At 34.5% G+C, this 23,294-nt stretch overlaps 1 protein-coding gene across 2 annotated transcripts in view; it reads right to left on the bottom strand.

The window, feature by feature from the left end:
* The window catches only part of LOC111044550 (fibroblast growth factor 18), a 105,491-nt gene that overhangs the window by 15,123 nt on the left and 67,074 nt on the right, over nucleotides 1-23,294 (bottom strand). For both annotated transcript variants that reach the window (XM_022329729.2, XM_039427202.1), the window contains one exon: nucleotides 3,567-3,612. In XM_022329729.2, the coding sequence (XP_022185421.1) occupies nucleotides 3,567-3,612 (46 nt within the window). The remainder of the gene's footprint in view (nucleotides 1-3,566; nucleotides 3,613-23,294) is intronic.

Here is a 23,294-nt window from a genome sequence, read left to right on the forward strand (position 1 = left end):
AACTGGACCTTGTGAAGGAAATTTTTGCATTCCTCTGGGAATTAATCTCAATTTACTGTGATTAGATAGAACATTTTATGAATGTTATTATAATTTCTTCTTAAATAAAAATAAATTTTTTATGCTTTTGTACTCCAGAGCGAAGCTCCGTCCCCGATATTTTTTATTCTATTGATATTGATTTTCTGCATTTCCATTGAATCAATTTCATGTACTTCTATTAGATTAATTTTCTGGCATGCATATATGGATGGCTTCATCATTGGAGCCGGTTAAGTGAAAGCTCCTTGTTGAATAGGTCAACACTGTATCTCCCGCTATCTCTTGTGTAGTTGGTGATTACAATAATCTCATGCATAGTTCATTATGCTACTGATTTAATTATTGAATCAATAATACGGAGTTGAACAACATTCTCAGAATATCAGTTATTAGTTTATGTCGATCGGGACATTATTACGAGAAAGAAATGTGAATAGACTGTAAAAAGTCATCATGTAGCAATGGTGGATTTTAGAATTAAAATTGTGTGCAGCTCAACTCCCAAATTATAACATTGAAGTGTGAATAGATTTATATTTTTGTGAGTATTCAATTAATTGTTGAAGAATCACCAAATAAGGAGAATGAAGCATGAACTCAATATCATTTTACAATCTTGAAATTATTTCATTAAATTGTGGAAAAAGTTATGAACAACAATATTCCTCACCAACGATTGCAAAAATTGGCTTAAATTGGATTTTCAACCCGATATTTTGAAGGTAAGTCCCGAAGTTATATTTGAAAAAAATTGAAGAGTCTTCGACGATTGAGACTAAAAACTCTAGTGTAATCGCAAGGGAGTATTGGAAAGACTATTCAATCTCCTCATCAATTAAAACTAATACAGTCAAATATCACCAGAGACAAAAATAATTGTTACAAGAATTCAAAAATGTTTATTCAATTGTATCTTTACTCTATGCTATTACTGAAACTCAACGAAAGGATAGTGAACAATGAGGAATCATATCAATCAATCAATAATCCTTTATTGTCATAAAACACAAAGTGTTGTAACAAACGTCAATATACAATAAAATTAAAAACAGTCAAAATATTTTTAAAATAATAATAATATAGTCAAAGTAGTATTTTTGTTAAAAAAAATTTACAACTAAATTGGTAAATAGTAATAAACAACAGCAATTGATAAATAGCAGGTATTAAAACGGGATCCAACACAAGTCACAACAAAACTGTTACAGTTAAACAGATGAACACTGAAGCTATTCAAAAAATTCTCCAACAGAATAAAGACATCTTTCTGTAAGTAAGCCTTTTATGTGTGACTTGAATAGTGAGGTACTCAACAGTATAACTTCAGGGGCAAGCTCATTGAATAACTTAATGGACATGTTTCTCCAATTCCTATGGGTACTCGCATATTGGTGAGAATCAATTCTGAGATTTAACCTTCCTCTGGTATGATAATTATGTATGTCACCATTTCGACTATATTCATTAAGGTTTTTTTTCATGTACATCAGACAAGTAAAAACATATAAAACAATTGATCGAGAATAAGTGTACCAAATAACAAGTGATTCGTTGTGGAGCGGTTTCCATTGTCGGTCTCAACCAACAAAAGCTAGACACAATGACTATTGTGGAGAATCAATGCGTTGGGAAGTTGATGATGGATGTGATCCAAATCGAAAACTGATAATCAGTTTCCGCTGAGTAGCTGATGTTTGTCAGTGGGTTGTGTTCGGGGGTTTTCTGCAAAGCTTGAACAGATCTCACTTGATAATTGGCGAGCAAGATTGATAGCACTGTTATCTTGAGAAACTTTGCAGCCGAAACGAAATTGAAACCGTCACTCTACAATATTATTAATGATTGATTGCGCATGCGCAATCTTCACCCTTATATGACAAATCAATAATAAAGTTTGAAATTGTACAATGCTGCTTTCCAAAGTACAAGACTCTCAGCGAAACTTGTGTTCACAGTATTCTCTGTAGATAGAGAGAGAGAGTAACACCGGTGATCTGATCTGATTCCACCTGACAGGTTGTTGGGATATTCCTCGGATGAAAAATTCATATTGTTGAATCCCATTCAAATTTTTTTTCGTAAAAAATATTGATTTAATCTGTAGCATTATTTCGTTTTTCTATTTATTTATCTTTGTTTGTGTTTTTCTGTTTTTTTTTAGCAAATTTTCCATTATTCTTCATTTTTATTGTTTCCATGAATCTATATATTTAGATTAAAGATTGAATTACTTTGGATACTTTGAATTCGAATTGAATTTAGTTTCAAATACTAAAATACTGAAATACTTTCAGTACTGAGCATTAAATCGATTTATCACAATAAAGGAGATATTCTGCATCAATCAGGTTTAAAGAAAATTTCATTCTCACAGATTGCCATTCCAATATACATTGACTCGAATGAGTACTACTATAGACAAGAAGTTCTGAAATGTATGGATATCATAGAAAACGCAGATATTATTAACATATTTCTGAATTTTATCACTCCAAACCGAAGAAAATCCTTCCTGCATACATGATAAGAATGACATGTTAGAAACCTATTCTTTCATGCTATTTTGCTATCTAGCTCATTCTATCCAACCTATCTAGATATTATTTCAGGGCCATTATCATATGAAATTCGACGAGACGAATAGACATTGTGGGAAGGGTAATGAAAGAAGCACGTTACTTATAGTAAAAAGATCTGTCGTCTGTCCTCATATGTAACTTACCGATAGTTCAAATGATTAGTTTTAATTTGAACAACAGGATATTAATCCTGAACCTGATGAAGGATAATTTCCAAAAAAGCAACTGTATTGAATAAAAATGAACAGGATATTAATCTGAGAAATTCTCAATTTCCATGTTCCATTATTTCCTGATTATTCAGACATTTCACATGTGTCTAATGTTAACTTTTAAACTGTGCCCGAAACAAAAGGTTTTATTGTATTACATTGGATACTATCATGAATCAATAAAGAATGTGACATTGCGGGGAATATAATGATCTTTAATGTGGCTTTAGGTTTCCAGTTGTAAGACCAGCCGTAGATAAATTTCAAGAGGAAACATTAGGATAACAATGAAAATTGAATTTAGAAAAAATGGACACCAGAAGGATAGGTAGGACAAACGAAATTCCAGTAGTAATCAATAGACCATGAAGAATGAACAGTCAAATTAACATACAAATAGTAATAATCTGTAAGAATTATTGTGGACAGTACAGGTTACATGCAGCCGGCGTTTAGGTAGTAATCGACATACAAGAGGCGACGCATTAGGAGCAGCAGCTACAATTTCTTCAAGGCACATTTATCTTAATAACAGTATTTCAAAAGCGGAACTGATTTAGAGTAAAGCGGGCTGTAAACACTCATTATTGTTATTAGTGTAACGAGGGGTGGGGAGGAGGAGGGGTGTTTTGATGAGTGTAGTGAGGAGGGATGATGGAAGTGAAAGAGGAAGCAAATGAGAGGAGAAGCAAGAGAGAAGAAGTGGTGCAGTAAATAGTGGGCCTTCACTTACCATGAGGAGGCAGAGTAACTTTGCTGAGACCGCAAGCTTTGGTAACCTGTAACAGAAGAGAGGGCATCTCTTTAATCTTAGCCGCCACAGCAACAATCTCTCCGTACTTATTAAAGACTTTATTGAGTGAAGAAATATTACTAGCTGGCTCTGTCTTGAAACAGCCATCTCCCAGTTACCCGTGTGGTGTATAGTCGGAGTAGAGGCCCAGCGGTCACAAGGAAGCCTTATGATCTTCTCTTTCTGCGGTCTTCTGGACGTTGGTCTTGGAAGTTGGTCGCTGTTCTCATTCTCGAACGTTCGTATTCAACTCTAAGTTCTAGTCTGTGACCACCTTTCCACGTTTCTTTTTATTCCATAGTAACTCATAGAGAAATATGAGCCACTACTATTTCACTGTATTCAATCTATTAATGATTTTCTTTTTCTTCATTATAATACCTTGAAGAATAATTTTTAGTTAATTTAAAGAAGAAACTAAGTAATTGGTCAACAAAGTCTTGGAAATATTCAAGAATCCCTCAAAAAATTGACTTGTATGGAGATCCCATTAATATGATATTATTTATATTATGGCACTTTCTATCACAGAATATCCATAATTTCTGACAATTTCTCGAGCAAGTTCATATCAATTTTCAAGTTTCTAATACTAAATCGTGCCTTATGATAGTCCGAATCCAAAAAGTTAATGAATAATCAAAGAATATTTGAAGTATGGTGATTTAATTCTCATGAGATCAAGGTATGATCAGAGTATTGGAATATTGCAGATACATCAAGTGGAATCTCAGAGAGTGCATGCTCATGTTATCACATTCAACTATTGGAAGATTAATGTATCCTACACGTTTGAAATTCAATCATCACTTATTAGAACGATTTGTGACTAGGCTGCTTGTTTGACACACGAATTCTCATTGATAACCTGGAAGGAACTGGTCGAAGGAACTAATCGCTGATAAAACATCATTCCGACGGTTCCTGTCCAAAAAAACTGGTTCTGTGGATCGCCAATTTCTCACCGTCCAACTAATCGGAAACGGATTATCGGAGAAGCAACAAGTGATGACGCCGCTTGATAAAAATTCAATTTACAAGGTATTATAAACAGCAATGTCAATATTAACTAGATTATTATACTGGAAGACAAGCTCTACCTTGTAATTATAACCGGAGCAACACGGCTTCAAACAGGTAATCTTACAAGTTTAGCATAACTGATCGCTAAGATTGAAGGGAAGAGTTTATAAACGCGTGGTGTTGAAGATATGTCTAGCGGGATAGCGTGTAAACAGTTGTCAGGGGCATATTACACTAATGATATTATGGGAAGCCTTCACGTTTTAACAATTCCATTCACAGAATCATCATGAAAATAAAACAGGAAATATCTTGAAATAAAAATATTATAATCAGTAAAATAGAGGGATGAAACTATATAAAACGCGGAGAGAAATGAATCCTTTGGAGTGAAACAAAATTAGTATATCATATTAAGCTCCTGCACAGAAAATACATTTTTAATCATTTTTCATCATTTTTAACTATAATATGTATATCATTTTAAGATATGCAAGCTAGAACCGGTCTATCCGGAAATGTGATCCTGATCAAATTTGAAAGTAGTATAGCTTTCATCAGAACACTCAAATTACGGAATAGAAGAAACAATTTTGTTTCAATCAAGAAGATTCTAGTTCTATTCTATAGACAACTAGTGGATTGTTAATTAATTACTGTTCTAATAGCGATCATCCTGCCTCATTCATTCCACTTCTAGTCCAATTTGTAGTCTCATTCTTAGAAGCAGATTATTAGTATGAATATTTAGGGAGTCTGGTCCTACAAGATGTCAAATTATCAATCGATAACTGTATAATACCTTCCAATATATATCAGGAATAAGTAGAGAGAAAGAAAGTCTAGACTAGTCATGAAAGGATTTAATCTGGGCGTATCATTGAAAAGTATCGCAGGACGCAATTCATTACTTTTGGAAAAATGGAACATATCATTATTATTCAACTGATTAACTTGTTAATATCTTTGAGTGGAATCACATTTTTCATAGATTTGACTGTAAATCACATTTTTCAATGATAATATTATCATTACAGTCAAATCTATGAAAAATGTGATTCCACTCAAAGATATTAACAAGTTAATCAGTTGAATATATAAACTGTCGATTCTCCTAGAATCAATTTTTCGTCCAATTGAAAATTAGATGAGTAGAAGAATATCAAAGAATTCTCGTTGAAATTGATATATCCTATCTGGGAATTTCATCTTCGGTCTCTAATATTGTCTTACCGTTTTTCAGTTTGAGGGAAACTGAAAGTAGTCATAGACTAGAATATTATGAGTTTCCTGATACAAATTAATCGTATAAAAAATAGTTTGATTTGTCACAACGGACTAGTCCTAGTTCATAATCTATTCATCACGAACTATCTGTGATCATCTTATCCTCTCTATTTGTAGGGGGAACAGTTCAATTTTCAATAAATTAATATGATATGTTTTAGTTTTGGAAGACTGTGTGATTCAGGCGCCCTTTCAAATGTGGTCAACCTGCAACCTGCCACACTCTCACGTTCTCTGCTATTAAGGAGTCCAAACATCAAATAAATTAATTCGTATTGGATCTGTTGGCTATGATTGGGTCATTTGTGCGCGCGCATGCGAGGGCGTACAGGTAGTTGAGAAACGAGTCGGCAATAAACGCACTAATTAATAGCGGCTTGCAAACAACAATTATCGCGTCCTTCCGTGGGCGAGACGCGCATACTTCACCAACTTGCCACTAACAACTCCACTTTCACGCTTCTCAACCTAAATAATCTCTTTCACACGACCATTTGCCCTTACACTATTTCTGCTCTAATCAGGGTGCGTTTAACGAGACTGACCACACACGATCAACGCACAACAAACGCATTTAATAGAATTATTCACCGCTCGTTAATGACTAGATGATTTTCCAAATAGGGAGAGTTCATAGGCAAAACAGGAATACACAGACGCAGTGCAGTGTCAATTGCAACATGGAGGAGTGTGGATGCTTGATGCACCAAACAGGTGCAAATTCAAAACATTCATTAGTGTGTGTTACATTGTTTGTTTATAGCACAGACGCAGAGAGAACGCGGGTTTTCCATGGAATAAGGTAATTCAATACGAACTTGGTAACAATTGAATGATCGCGTCCAATAAGGGAGTCTCGAAGCTTGGAACAAACAAATACATTGGATGTTCATTGAATATTTTAAATGGGTCTAGATTGATAGTGGAGGGTCTTACAGCTCAGAGCTCAGAGCTTATAACTATACAATAATTTATAATTAAATTATAACCGAATTATCAAATTCAAGATTCCACTAACGACTGAGCCACAACATATACGTGCAAGTGAATGGAATACATGATGAAATGTCTGTTTTCTGTACAACATGATAATCATTTCACTCACATTTTAGAAACTTAGTAGAGGAACAGACCAATTTTCAATAAATTACAAATACAAATACAAATACAAATTGTTTTTATTCTGATTCAAAAATCAAATACATACAAAATTTCAAATACATCAAACATCAAAAATGGAAATAAAATACAAAGTGCACTGAAGAAATTGTATAAAATATAATTTATGTAATAAGGCTTTCTACGTGTATGATGTATTATGAAAAAAAAACAAAGCTTTTTTGAAACAGAATATTTCTAGCTTGCTGTAAGCATAAAATGCTTAACGCGTGCAAGCAGGAGTGCTTATACTATAATTGAATAAAATCAGAAAGAAGAAAAAAAAATTTTTTTTTGGCAAGAAAAAAATGAAAACACACACTCACACATTCACTCACCTCTCATACATTTCCAGTTTGGGCTTAATTACTTTTTGATATGATTTTCAACAACTATAATAATTATTATGTTGAAAACTAAGAAAGAATAAAAAACATGTGTTCTAAACAATCAGGCAAGATATTTCTAAGCCATTTAAGAATGTAATATTTGAACATTTTCCTATTATCAATTCTCTTTGCCTCAAAAGGTAAATTATTGAAAAATTTCGGACCTAGAAATACAAACGATTTCTGGAAACAAGTGGTATATGACCTGGGAAGCCTTAGCAGATCAGAAGTGACTCTCCTAGTTTGATAATTTGTTCTCTCCCTGAAAAGTGCCTGACCACTGTTTCCAGACATTACAAAGAATAGGTATAAAACTTTGAAAACATATATGTATCTTAGAGGCAAGCATTTTATATCTTGAAAAAGGAGAAAGGCATGTTCATATCTTCCTGATTTTTTAACAGCTCTGACAATAGATTTTTGTAAGGTTATAAGTGGTCTCAAGTGGGTAATGTAAGTAGAGCCCCAACAACTTATTCCATAATTCAGTTTAGAGTCAACAAGAGCAAAGTATAACTGTCTAAGAATGGTGGTTGGAAGAATCTTATTTAGAAAATAGAATTTTCTCAGGATATGTAAAAGATAATTTTTAACATAACGTATGTGTAGAGACCAGGTAAGCTTCTCATCTACTGTAACACCTAAATATTTGATGGAGTCAATTTGCGTGACAACTTGACAGTTACAATTATTCCGCAAACAATCAACGTGGAACTTCAAACCAGATGGTAAATTCCAGCTTGACGACAGTGTGAACAGAATATACTTGGTCTTTGACAGGTTAAGAGACAGATTATTGTGTTTGAACCACAACAACAACCTATCAACATCAGTCTGCATCACACTCTCCAAGTCCAAACCATCCAACCCACAATATGCAAAAGCAGTGTCATCTGCGAATGACACTGGAAATATCTTGAAATAAAAATATTATAATCAGTAAAATAGAGGGATGAAACTATATAAACGCGGAGAGAAATGAATCCTTTGGAGTGAAACAAAATTAGTATATCATATTAAGCTCCTGCACAGAAAATACATTTTTAATCATTTTTCATCATTTTAACTATAATATGTATATCATTTTAAGATATGCAAGCTAGAACCGGTCTATCCGGAAATGTGATCCTGATCAAATTTGAAAGTAGTATAGCTTTCATCAGAACACTCAAATTACGGAATAGAAGAAACAATTTTGTTTCAATCAAGAAGATTCTAGTTCTATTCTATAGACAACTAGTGGATTGTTAATTAATTACTGTTCTAATAGCGATCATCCTGCCTCATTCATTCCACTTCTAGTCCAATTTGTAGTCTCATTCTTAGAAGCAGATTATTAGTATGAATATTTAGGGAGTCTGGTCCTACAAGATGTCAAATTATCAATCGATAACTGTATAATACCTTCCAATATATATCAGGAATAAGTAGAGAGAAAGAAAGTCTAGACTAGTCATGAAAGGATTTAATCTGGGCGTATCATTGAAAAGTATCGCAGGACGCAATTCATTACTTTTGGAAAAATGGAACATATCATTATTATTCTGATTAACTTGTTAATATCTTTGAGTGGAATCACATTTTTCATAGATTTGACTGTAAATCACATTTTTCAATGATAATATTATCATTACAGTCAAATCTATGAAAAATGTGATTCCACTCAAAGATATTAACAAGTTAATCAGTTGAATATATAAACTGTCGATTCTCCTAGAATCAATTTTTCGTCCAATTGAAAATTAGATGAGTAGAAGAATATCAAAGAATTCTCGTTGAAATTGATATATCCTATCTGGGAATTTCATCTTCGGTCTCTAATATTGTCTTACCGTTTTTCAATTCGAGGGAAACTGAAAGTAGTCATAGACTAGAATATTATGAGTTTCCTGATACAAATTAATCGTATAAAAAATAGTTTGATTTGTCACAACGGACTAGTCCTAGTTCATAATCTATTCATCACGAACTATCTGTGATCATCTTATCCTCTCTATTTGTAGGGGGAACAGTTCAATTTTCAATAAATTAATATGATATGTTTTAGTTTTGGAAGACTGTGTGATTCAGGCGCCCTTTCAAATGTGGTCAACCTGCAACCTGCCACACTCTCACGTTCTCTGCTATTAAGGAGTCCAAACATCAAATAAATTAATTCGTATTGGATCTGTTGGCTATGATTGGGTCATTTGTGCGCGCGCATGCGAGGGCGTACAGGTAGTTGAGAAACGAGTCGGCAATAAACGCACTAATTAATAGCGGCTTGCAAACAACAATTATCGCGTCCTTCCGTGGGCGAGACGCGCATACTTCACCAACTTGCCACTAACAACTCCACTTTCACGCTTCTCAACCTAAATAATCTCTTTCACACGACCATTTGCCCTTACACTATTTCTGCTCTAATCAGGGTGCGTTTAACGAGACTGACCACACACGATCAACGCACAACAAACGCATTTAATAGAATTATTCACCGCTCGTTAATGACTAGATGATTTTCCAAATAGGGAGAGTTCATAGGCAAAACAGGAATACACAGACGCAGTGCAGTGTCAATTGCAACATGGAGGAGTGTGGATGCTTGATGCACCAAACAGGTGCAAATTCAAAACATTCATTAGTGTGTGTTACATTGTTTGTTTATAGCACAGACGCAGAGAGAACGCGGGTTTTCCATGGAATAAGGTAATTCAATACGAACTTGGTAACAATTGAATGATCGCGTCCAATAAGGGAGTCTCGAAGCTTGGAACAAACAAATACATTGGATGTTCATTGAATATTTTAAATGGGTCTAGATTGATAGTGGAGGGTCTTACAGCTCAGAGCTCAGAGCTTATAACTATACAATAATTTATAATTAAATTATAACCGAATTATCAAATTCAAGATTCCACTAACGACTGAGCCACAACATATACGTGCAAGTGAATGGAATACATGATGAAATGTCTGTTTTCTGTACAACATGATAATCATTTCACTCACATTTTAGAAACTTAGTAGAGGAACAGACCAAACAAGAGCACCTTATCAATAATGTTCAATACTAATCACTACAAAATGGTATTTTATGTGAATAATTATAGTTCTTTCAAGTGATACATATTCATCTTCAAAAGGAGCTAATGAAATTGAGGAAACAATATTCTCAACATTCACAATATTGAATGACACTGTACCGGTTATGAAAACTTTTGCTGTATTACTTGGTCTGAATTTTTATCATATTATTATTTCGTCATCATCATGTTTCATGCTCATTTTTGAGAACGTGAGCTACTAGGATAAATGGAAAATTCAAAGATACATAGCTTTATTAACATCATTCGCAGACTTTGGTTTGTTTATCCTAATGAATCACAATGTCATGGACGAAATTACAATCTATTAATATTAATCGAACATTTGATTTGTTGCTGAACAAGAATAATCTTGAAGCAGCAAGATTATCACGAGAGAAACAGCAACAAATAAAACGAAATTTCGTATTGGAAGTGAGCCAATAATCTTTTCCTTGTTCGAATAATTAATTTTTGAATTTTGTATACAAGAGTTACATCATTAACAGTAGACCAGGAAAGTGATGCTTTATTATGTTGGAGTGTGCCCAGTTAACACTACCTAACTCACTGAAACACACTTGAAAAGTAAATGACCTTGTCAAAATAGAAGTAATTTCACCGTATGTGAGAACAGTGAAAGTGATAACCGTGATTAGTTTGTAGTTGTACTAACACATTTTCTATTAAACAATATGTTTCTTAAACATATGCCGTGAAAAATACGTATCTGAGAATCATGGATTGGAGGATATTCAGATCCCGGATTTACTTATGACAGCTATATCAGTTGATATCATAGTCAATTCGATATATTTTTATTCCATGCCTTTATTTTACACAACGTATAGTAGGTTAGAGATTCGATGTTAAATATTCCCAGTCGATTACAGTATTATTGGCTCCTACCACGGAATAAGCATAAAGTGTTTCTTTATGTGTTTCTTTAAAGTGTAGTGTTTCTTTCCTCTGTGCTCCTACCTTGTTCATACAATAATTCTCATTATTCAGTTTCTAAATTATATTATAATCAGCTTTATAATTATTTATATTGCATGAACTGAATATCACTGTCATGAATATAATATTAATGCTCTTATATCCATTCAAAATCAAATTTATTTCCACAAAAAAACAAATACTTCAACTATACATTAAAAATGCAATGAATTACAATCAATTCAAATAAACAATAACCATTGAATGCGTACTCATTCTTATTCAATGGAATCCATTTTTCAAATTCTGTAGGCCTATTACAGTACTTCATAGAATGTTAAATAAATCAACTTCATAAAATCGAGTAAAACATGAAAAAAGCTTTCATCCTGTGAATAAATCAGGAAGCTGATCCTGTTGTCAGCTTGTCATCCGTATGCTCCACTGCTCCGTATCGCATCAATGATAACGGTAGAATATCTCTCACTTTGCACAATGAATGGAACTAATTCGGAAGCAGAGGGAATCAATTGTATTTATAAACGGATTGGCAGAGGGCACACAGCCAGACCATTGTTTCTGGCCTCCCGTAGTGAACTCTTATTGTGCTTTATCTGGCCTATACATGCAACCAACCCTTCCGATCATGACTTTGTGACGGGATTCCTAAACGCTCTAAACGCTCTCCCCCACCCCCACCAACACTCGCAATCGGGCACGCAACCAAGCAGACAAACAAGCCAATCAGACAAATATTCACCCCCACCTACATCTTCATCATTCAACGATTGAGGTTGAATCGGTTCGCATTTTAGAAAATGATTGATCTACAAGAATTCTAATAATAGAATTTTTCTTAACAAAGAATGCTTGGATTTTCATCTAGTTATCCTTCAATTCAAATAGAATCTATTGGAGTTTTACAATAGTATCCCTTGTTGTCCATCATTCCGTTAAGGTTGCAGCACATTATTTAGTAGTTTTCTACATATATTCTACAAATATTGGAATGTGAAAAATTGCTATGTGGCAATGACATAGCAGTAGCACTAATGTTTTAATTCCATTTTAACTTGTTGACAACTGGCATACAACTACTTAGGGAACAAAGTTCCCAACCGCCAAACTACATAAAAAACATTACTAGTCAAAATTCAAAAGAGAACCACTCCAGCGTTATACGATCCGATAATGGTATTCCTTCCTTGACTTATGAAACAATCGGTGACTCTACAAACTTTTTCGATATTATTTCCTGTGAAATTTACGTATAATACGATTCGTTAATGTTCCTGTTGGACAGAAGTTGAAGCGCGGCATCACTTTGAGAACTGACTGTAGACAACAAATTCTGAAATGGCAAGACAGAGAGGCTTTTTCTTCCTGTGCTCTGGAGTAAGTCGCTCTTGACATTGTAAATGAAGACCATTTGTTTTGAAATGGAAAGAGCATATGGAGAGCATAGAAAATTCTAAACGAAACAATGCTGGCAGCAACTGAGCATACAAGAACACTTGTCGCTGTGCAAATATGCTGCTTGGTGCCTGCTCAATGCAGTTCGCTTTTTTCAAAGGACGCAAGGGAGCATAAAGTACACCCTCCCACATCAAATGCTGCTGTCAGCTCTTGCGCCAGGCAGAGCAGATAACAGCCGCAATATTTTGTTCAAACTCCAAACTCTTTCAAACTCTGAATTTCAGAACAGAAGGGAAGCCACAGAGTTACTTCCAACAGACAATTTTATAGCAACATGAAAGTAAATTATTTTACTGTACCCTAATGTACCCTAATCTTTGGAGTCCTCTCACTTCAGAATGTTCCCACATAGGTATTCATATTTTTCAGTCCACAATCTACATCATACAGTATATTCTTCATTCGTTTGGTTTGACAAAAACGAGTGATTATTACTCCCGTGTTCCAATCCATGCAATTAAGACAAATTATATTATTCAAGTCGAAACGTTTAATGATATTAAACGGCTTTTCAATAACAAATCTTTTTGCAATCATCTATCACCTCCTTGAGATTTTTCTCGATCAAGTTGAGAATATCGTATGGAGGAAGCAGGAGTCTTGGAATCACATGGGTTTATGAGTGTACAACCGAAATCACAAAATGGAAACTAGCTTGTGAGTTGTATTTAAGTTGTTTCAAGTTGTATTCGGTTTGTTACAATTCAACATCAACGTCAATCACATGTTTTCACTTTGTATGTACACCATACTTGTAGTCAAAATAAATATATTCTAAAATTTGACAGCCATGTCAAAACGATTAGATGTGGAGGCGATACGAATACATTGAGAAGAAAATCGTTGCTTCGGAGAAATCCAAGAGCTCAAACGAGATCTGTGTTGACATGAAGTTAAATAACGTTAACGGCTGTAGATATAGCTTAGAAAAAAATATTGTAATAAAATTTAACACTGTAAAAGTAAGACCAACATGGAATTATGACCCTCTTGTAATGATATAGTTCTATTTCTAGATTCATGAACATGCCGCATTATTGTTAACTCTCACTCAGATGTAGAATGATTTTTATTAGTGTATCGTTATACAAGTCAAGAATTCGGTTGTTGTGTTTAGTTTGAGTGTTGGTAATACAGCCACGTTTGGAATGTTAATCGTACAAGTCAATGCAATATTTTTCTCTGGATGTATTTTATCGCGTATAGCTGTGAGTAATTTAAATGGTTTTACGATAGAACAAGTGCCTGTTGTTCACGGCTAAGGCCATGTCTTGGAGGACCAATGACCGACAAGCATGATGCCCTCCTTTTGTCATCTTGTAGCGGCCAAACTCTTACCAAAATGCTGGCGCCTGCTCAGTACTTACAAACTTTATCGCTTTCGATCTGAAATTCTAATTTCGATTACACGAGGCCAACACTTATACGGTCGCCTTCTATACAACAGATGCCGAAAGGTATTTTGTGTTAAAGACCTAGCAAAGTGATTCTAAACGACTTGATAATTTAACATTTAAGATGTTCAAGCCATCGAATAGAACCCCCACTATAGCGCTACACGGAAATAGACATTTTTATTCCATTCTATTTTCTGTCCTCTCAATATGAAACTATCACTGTCAGGATTAGCTAGAATAACAAGCTACATGAATACTGTTCGCTTGAGGCTTTTATTTGTATTGAGTTTTGTTACTTGATGAGGAACAAAAAAGTTTTATTAGTTGGAAACATGAATTTCATGAAGAGTTGGCAATATATTATAATATCGTATGCTTCTTTACCATGAAAATTCCTCCATCACTAATATATAGAATTAAATTATACATAAAATAGTATGCATTTTATTTCAGTGATAATAATCGCTCAATGCTTGAGATAGATTGAAGCTTAGCCGGGCCACACTTGCAGCGTTCCGATCCTACTCATGCCCGATCATCTGTGAGTTGGAGCGTTGGTGGTGAGACAGATCCATGACTGATCACATGTGAGTGTGGCATGCATCATTCTAGGGCGTTGTCATCCGTGATTGGATCGGAGTGGGATCGGAACGCTGCATTATGAGTGCGGCCTGGGCTTTCTATATTTTTTATGTCACAAAATACCAGCCTATTTTGAATTGAAAACATTCCAATTCCATCTATACCAATGATAACTGATTAGATTCTGCCGTATTAATTGTTAATAAAATCCTCAATCGAAAGTGAAGTTTTTATAAGAGTTTAAACTATTAATCAGTTTGCCATTTGAATAGATTATAAAATGACATTGGAATCGTTTTTTACAGTACATGATTTTCACTAAAGGCGTTTTATTGTTATTGTTGAACATAATAAAGCTGTCCTGAATCAGAAGATATGAAATCCATCTTGCTAAATTCATTCAATCCTGAAAAACCAATTTCATTTTTACTAGCTGCACTATTTCATCCTCTCTTTTTTACTACATTATTGAGTGTAAAATTCTTGCTTTACTGGACATGATAATTTATAAATTACTCAAAAATTTTATAGTTATTTGCAATTAGCCTTTTTTTGAGGATTTATTTATTGACAACATCACAGCTCGTTATAGAGAACGTAATTCAAGTTTCTGACTTCGGTGATGTGAATAAGAGATACCGTACCTACAATAATTGTAACGATCAGAGACCAACTTCAACTTGACACATTGTGTTTTTCTTATTTGAGGCATTAAATTGAAACGACCAGTTTAATAAATTCATTCTTACTATTTTATTGGCCAATAGCAAACTCAAGTATCAGTATAGTAGATTGCTTAACTCATCGTAAATGTCCCGATTTTATGGGCACAGTACACTGATTTAAGTTAGACTGGTCAGTAATTTGTTTTATGGTGTCGTTTCGATATTTCATGATAATCTTACAGCTAATCTCCATGTTTATTTCACAGTCATACTATCGTTGTGCTAAATGTAAATCTGTTTGTTTACCAGATATCTGTTTCACATTCCGTGCATTTTATCCGAGAACTGAATCGAAGAACGAAGGTATTTCACGAAAGTATCAAATTACAATAATTTGAAAGAGAATAGAATCTCTGAACAACATGATAAAAATGTTTATCATTATCAGATCCTTCTGTAATAAGCTTCTGTAAACTTCAAGGAGTTTGAGCTCTAATTTTCTTCAAAAGATCTTGCGCTCAGTGTATGCTCAAAGTGTATACTTTGGGTATGGCAGAGCTTCAATTATCCAAATCGTATTAGTTTTTGGAAGAAAGTAGGCCAAATTCCTGCTATGGTGACTGGTGAGGTCCACTTTATAAAGTCTAACGCCACGTTAGACACTTGCCTAACATTGGTGTGATGTTCTTGTCTGCCATTAGACGAAGCAGATAGCTCTATTCTCTTCCAACTCCACAACGTTATCAATAAATATCAAAATATTTAATCTCAGTTATAAAAATCCATCATTGGATCATTGGAAAATATATTCTCTTGACAAATTAAATACAATTGATAAGAATGAAACAAACAATTATTTATACTGGGAATACTCCCTAGAGTAGAAGGCAGTGGTAATGCAAAGAGCCTGCCAAGCTTTCCACTGACATAATATGATAACGTGGACCTCATTATAATTTCCGATATTTCAGAGAAGTTAAAAAAATTTCAATACTCTTTTAGCAGAGTTTCAGTGATAGCGAGTTTTCAGAGATAGCGAGTTATCAGCAGGATTTATCGCTTCTAATATTTTCTCGATCAATCAATTTTCCATGATTGATTTTCGGAGATAGCGAGTTATCAGAAGGATTTATTGCTTCTAATATTTTCTCGATCAATCAATTTTCCATGATTGATTTTCGGAGATAGCGAGTTATCAGAAGGATTTATTGCTTCTAATATTTTCTCGATCAATCAATTTTCCATGATTGAATTGCTTGTTTCCTAATTCACTCGTATAAGTTGTTCATACAAATTCTCAATGAAAATTATTGATTCAATTTTTTTCTGATTGATTTTAAGTATCAAAGTTTGTAAATTAGTATTACAATAGCTACCATGAATCATGTTGATAGAATGAAGATCTTGAAAAAATCTTCAAATTCTTATTTCTCACAATTATTATGAGCCCCCAATTAATGAAGAAGACATTTTAATCCAACACTGATAGGAGCAACAATAATAACTCCAACTAGTTTATGATTTTAACAGGGGGACTGCATCAATTAAAAACATTGAAAAGATTGCTCTCATAGCAAGAGGAGTCCGGTTAATTCAATATTTTTCCCATGAATTAGTCCTTCTTGTTATGAATACCGAGAGGATGTAATTTCTTCCTAATTCATGTTACAACTCAAACGCATTGTGTTTATGAGCGGCAGTAAACTGTGTTTCACTTCTCTTCAAAATAGGATTGTGAGAGTACCATAATATGCACGTCATATTTCTAATAATCCGTTACGTATGAGTAGTGACTGAACAAATTGCTATGGCATTGAATGAACAGCATGTCTCCAGTTTCAGAGACAAATATTTGAATGACGTTGTTGAAAGTTGAAAAAGCTGAATGATTGTTTCTATTGGTCAGTGTTTAGGACCATAGTCATTAGATAGAACAGACTGGCTAGATAAACATTTGGAACTATTATGAGGTCCCTACATTTTGATGGTCTCTTGTCGTCGTCGTTCAGTTGTCTCTCTCTCTCACTCTCGCTCTCTCTCTTTCTTTCTCTCATGATCGCCCTCCTCCTCCTCCCTTGTGGAGGTTTCATTCTTGGAAATGTTGTCCTCAACAGCACTCATAACAGAATAATTCTCTATCATCTATTTCGTCTGTTTGTCATACACTTTTACATGAGTTGTTGAGTAGACCCAAGTTTTGGCCGTGCATTAAGCCGCCACCGCGCCTCGATATCTACAAGAGAAATGAATGCAACGAATTTATTGTGATTGACTAAAAAACGATTTGTGGAAGACTTGTAAAGTAGAAACCTTTTACGGTTGTTAAGATTAGGCGACGTGCTCTCGCCGACTTATCTCGTCCGACCGACTCACAAGTGGAGAAAGCTTGAGAAGACAAGATCAGAGCGCACACTACAACATCGAACAAGCCTTGTCCTACTCCTGTTTATTTATTCTGTATAATTTTTTACTATCAGCAAGGTTCCATCTTGTCGCTTTCCGGAAACACCAAAAGCTGATTTTTAGTCTTTCAATTCATGGCTCCTTTAGTCCAGTTCTCCAAATAAGATAATAGTTGCATTCATAGAAACGCACTCCAATAATAATACTCGACCAATTACAAGCCGAAATACGATTAACGTAATACTAAAAAATCCTCTAATTGTAGCAGGGCTGATCTGACGATTCATGAGTGTTTAAAGGTGTAGAAACTTGCTGTTGATTTCTTGAACTGATCGTCGGTGATGAAACTTTCATCGGTGATGGAAAGTGACACTTTCTGGAGGGAAAAATATAAATATTCTATTGAGTTTTGAATATAATCCACTAACAGATTCGTTCCATGCAAAGTCGACCTGGAATCAAGTGAATCATGAATTGCATAGCTACACAATAAAATTGTCATTTTCGATGTAGAATTTATACAAAATCAGAATCACCATAGATGGAAAATGACAGGTATACTACACACATAATGATGTAATAGATTTCCTTATGCCAGCTGAAAAATTTCCTTATGCATTGATTGAGAATGTTGTTGCACTAGCTTTTTGTTACAGGAACTGTTCGTGAATTGCTATAAAGCTGATTGAGCTTTGGATTATCTCCAACAGGGTATCAAACGAATTGCACTGTCTCAATATTGAGACGATGATTAAACTCATGAATTATATTGGATTTGTTGGCAGGACAAGTCGTGGATTATGACGTGAAGTGTGGGGAATGTAAAGACGTTCGATGTCAGACTGTAAGAACATGAGGCGTTTTGTTTTCACAGTTTTCGACACAGCTTGTAGTCGTTGTTACGACGACGTTGTGTTTTTATTACGGCTTGTACTATTAGCTTATTCGACAATAAAGGTGTGTTGTAGCCGGGTCGCCGCCGCATATGATGTCCAAATAAAGCTGCGAGACCACACACATGGAAGGCACGCAGTCGACGACTAACACAAATGTTCGCGCGAACAGCATTAGGCCATTTTTTAATTAAGACATTTGTCGTGCATTACAGACAGCCGGACGGCTCTTTGCATGGGAGAAGCATGGAAATGCATGCCTGACATATGGCCAAGCACTATTGCCGCGCGTTTTCCTGCGGCTAAATTATCCCAACCTAACCAAAAACGACATCCTCTATACACATCTTCCTTGTTCTAACCTCACATATCGCATCTCAATATTAGCCGAAAACTATTAGGCCGACAATTCTAACATATTCATAACCTCTCTTCCAAATGCAAACGGCTTGCTGGATTTCAATTTGTAGAGCTATTTATTATTCTCTCCCTCTCTCTCGAACACATTTTGACGGCGTCCACCACAGATTCGGCCAATATACATAGATTGAACGGCTTAGTGGGCAGAAGGAAGAATGAATCGGACCGCTTTCCTATTCAAACATTGACAATCAATACACAAGTCGCTCAACTCAATTTTCTTTTTAATAGAGCACTGAATAATGTAACTAATGCTGGACCGGTTCTACAATGAATGAGTATCTATTGTATACTGAATACTCATATAATATTTGTATTAAAAATGTAATATTTAGTATGTTTTATTCCTATTAATACTGCAGAGGGAACTACTTCAATCCAGAACTCTCTCTCTCTCTCTCTCTCTCTCTCTCTCTCTCTCTCTCTCTCTCTCTCTCTCACCCTCTCCCTCTCCCTCTCCCTCTCCCTCTCCCTCTCTCTTTGGTAGAGAGTTAATGGGGAGGATATTTTTAATATTCTTCCCAAAGAATGGACATTGATATGTCCAAAGCTCCGCCAATTTATGTAGATGCATAACAATATGATTATTATCTATAGTTATTATATTACAAATTGCTTTTTCATATCATATACAGTTCAATAGTTATTTTCTTAGTCTATATTATGTAAATTCATCTATAACTTTGCTGTATTGTAAGCTATTGTATATAAGTGTATAAGCCAGTATATATTGTAATCTACATAAATAAAGTACTCAATCAATCAATCAATCAATCAATCAATCTCTCTCTTTGTACTAGCAGAGACCCGTGCTCCGCAAGGATCTATTTTGAAACTTGACGTAATGAAATTTTGAAGAATTGAAAATAGGCCTATAACCATCCTTGATTATAGATATATTTATCTATATGCAAAATTTCAAGTTAATGTGTCCAGTAGTTCAGACGTGATTATGCGTCAAACATAATTTTCCTAGGCCGTACGTGTATAAGCCAGCTCTTAACTTTATTATAGATATAGTTAACGACTGCAAGAGATAGGACTGTGGAACAGAATAGTGGTGAAATTATGATAGCGCCAAAAATGTCTCAAACACAATAGTAGGTACTACATAAACTTTTTGAAAGTGATTAAAAAAAAAAATGTTAAAACAACAGAACTGAAAGTTGTCAACCTTATCATTCTACCTCCATTTAGAGAGGCTTTTGTTTGAGCCGAATGTATGTATGTATAAATGAATGTCTGTTTGTGTGTTTGTTTGTTACCTATAGACTTCAAAACTACTTGACATAACGGCATGAAACTTTGGGAATATGTTGTGTGAATATTGGGGATGGTTTCTGAACAGGATTTTAATTGGAGGGCTAATAATAATTATTTATTAATCCATTTTACAGACTTATGTTTTCGAAATTGTCGGCCGAGCGGCTACCAAAGAACGGTAAGATGATCATGATTAAAGATCATATTGTGATAATATTTATGATTTAGCATCTAAAGTTACCAGCTGTAATAAACACGTCACCCTGTCATAAATTGTGTACTGGTATTAAAACTGGTATTAATTAGTTTGGAGTTGAAGTGTAGTTGATTGGTACCAGCTGTAGATTATGGTTCCTTAGAAGACCTATACAAATAATTATCACTCCCCTATCATTGAGAAACTGGAAAATGTTGAAATAAATTATTCACCTCATGGAAGAGAGTTGTTCATATTGCATTCATTAATTACAAAATAATTTACTTTTTTTAAATTAGCTTGGCTAAATCCTAGAATGGAAGATGGAAAGAATATGGAATTCTGTGTGATTCATCGTACATTGCATATTTCTTGGACCATCAATTGACAATCAACAACTATGAAAACATTAAATTCATCTTTGAAACACTGATTTAACCTATCTATTTTTTTCAATTCAACACATACTGATAGACATTACTACCGATTGATTGAGAAGAGTATGTTTTCGGAATAATGAATGCTGCATGACTAAGCCGTATTGAGATGTGAATGAAAATATTGATTGTCACATAAATTCTATGATTCACCAAATAAAGTCAAGTGTGACATGAGATACATTGAATTTTTGGCGGTATGAGGTTCGCCGGGTAAGCTAGTTGTGAATAAAGCTTTATTATTAATAGTCAATGCTGAAAAAAGACAGTCTCAATCACCAGAAATTCTATGAGGGACCAGTAAGCTATTAATTTTGAGTAGTTCAATCACTTCCATTATGGACACTGGATACATTATGGCCAATCAATGAATCAAAACGTATGAAATGTATCAGCTACAGAGTAAAAAACTTTCGATTGCAGTGACCCCAACCACTACAATATGAATACGGTAACCATTTGGATCAAATATAAGGAATTACTCACATCTCTCATCAACTCGTACTTCTTATTCACAAAATATTTATATAATATTTATATTACACAGCTAGTACTCAAGTTTGTCTTTTTCTGCCATGCTACAAATAAATGTACCATAGGTATATGTTTGACATTTTGTTTTTGTAATCTTGTTGTCTATTAAAACGATTTTCTATGTGATTTTTGATGACAGTAAAATTTGAATTTGATAAAAGAATACTCCATAATATAAATAAAATGATACTCCATAATTATACAGCTGATAGAAGGCGCAAACCGAACTGGCCAAGCATACAATGGAACACACAAGTGGCAAGCTCGCGCTCACGATGAACGCAAAATTAATTTGATCAGCCGATTGATAAGATTATTTTGAACTTTCCAATGATTACAGTGATTAATTGCTCAATGATTAGTTTGAGCTATACTGTGATTTTACATCACAATTTTCTAAAAATACCCTCTCCTGAACCCCCCTGTGCTCCCGATCGGAATTTTTCTGCATAGATCTAATTTTTTTTTGTAGCCGAACAAAAAAGTTCCTCATAACTTTGCTGTGCAATGAGCGGTTAAAAAAAACAAAAATTTTTGGGGTCCCAGCTCCCTCAGGGGGGCAAATTTCTTAAAATCCTTTCTTAGAGGATGTTTTGAGGCTACCATAAACAATTGTGCTAAATTTCAAGTTTTTAGGCTCAGTAGTTTCGAGCTGTGGTGTGATTTCAGTCTGTCGGGGCCTAGCCTTTTATATATATAGATAGCACTACCAATCGGAATTGAATCTTATTAGCAAATCTAACAGATGAAAAGAACTAATCTGGAAATGATTAATTCCTATGGATGAAATAGTATTATTCTTTTAGGTGATTTGGTTCACTTGATTATTACTGAAATGATGATGTTATTTTAGTACCCTCAAGCTTAAGTGTGTTAATAATAGTGTGTTGAATAGTATGAAGTCTACACTAGAATAAGATACTTTTTCTTTTAAGTAGAACACCTACCTCTCCCACTTTGAAGCAGAAAAGAGAAACAATTTCACATTCGGATAAGGTTATAATAAATTCAATGAAGCTGTAGCTTGTGACTTTACCTTGAATAGAAACGGCAACTATCATTCTGTTCCTTCAAGTACTCTGTTGGTTGTTGGATACTCTACGACTAAAACGTATAACAAATTAACTGGTTATCATGGAGTAGCTAATTTTGATTACATTACTCTGACAATCACAAGTTTTTGAACAATAAGTGGACTACAAGGTGGGGTGTTCAGTTCATTAGCATTTTTCTGCAAAGCAAAAATTCTCATAAGCAAAAGCGTTTTAATGTTGTGATTTTCCGTTGTGCATGCGTTGCCAGCAGACCGACTAACGTATGCAAATCGAAATTATTGCCCGCAACGCAGCGGTGAAATTTTTCCAGCACATGCACTTACATGTTTACAGCTACAACATAACAGAATGTATGCATTTTATATTAGTCTATATAAGTCCCTGAAGCATATGTATTATTCATAGCTCATAACGCCCCATCTCCGGTGGTCCCATCGGTAAAAATCATCCACATCGGCGTCTCCACAATAAAATTTCCTCTGTGAT

The sequence above is a fragment of the Nilaparvata lugens genome, chromosome 4, assembly GCF_014356525.2.
Source record: "Nilaparvata lugens isolate BPH chromosome 4, ASM1435652v1, whole genome shotgun sequence".
Classification (NCBI taxonomy): Eukaryota; Metazoa; Arthropoda; class Insecta; order Hemiptera; family Delphacidae; genus Nilaparvata; species Nilaparvata lugens.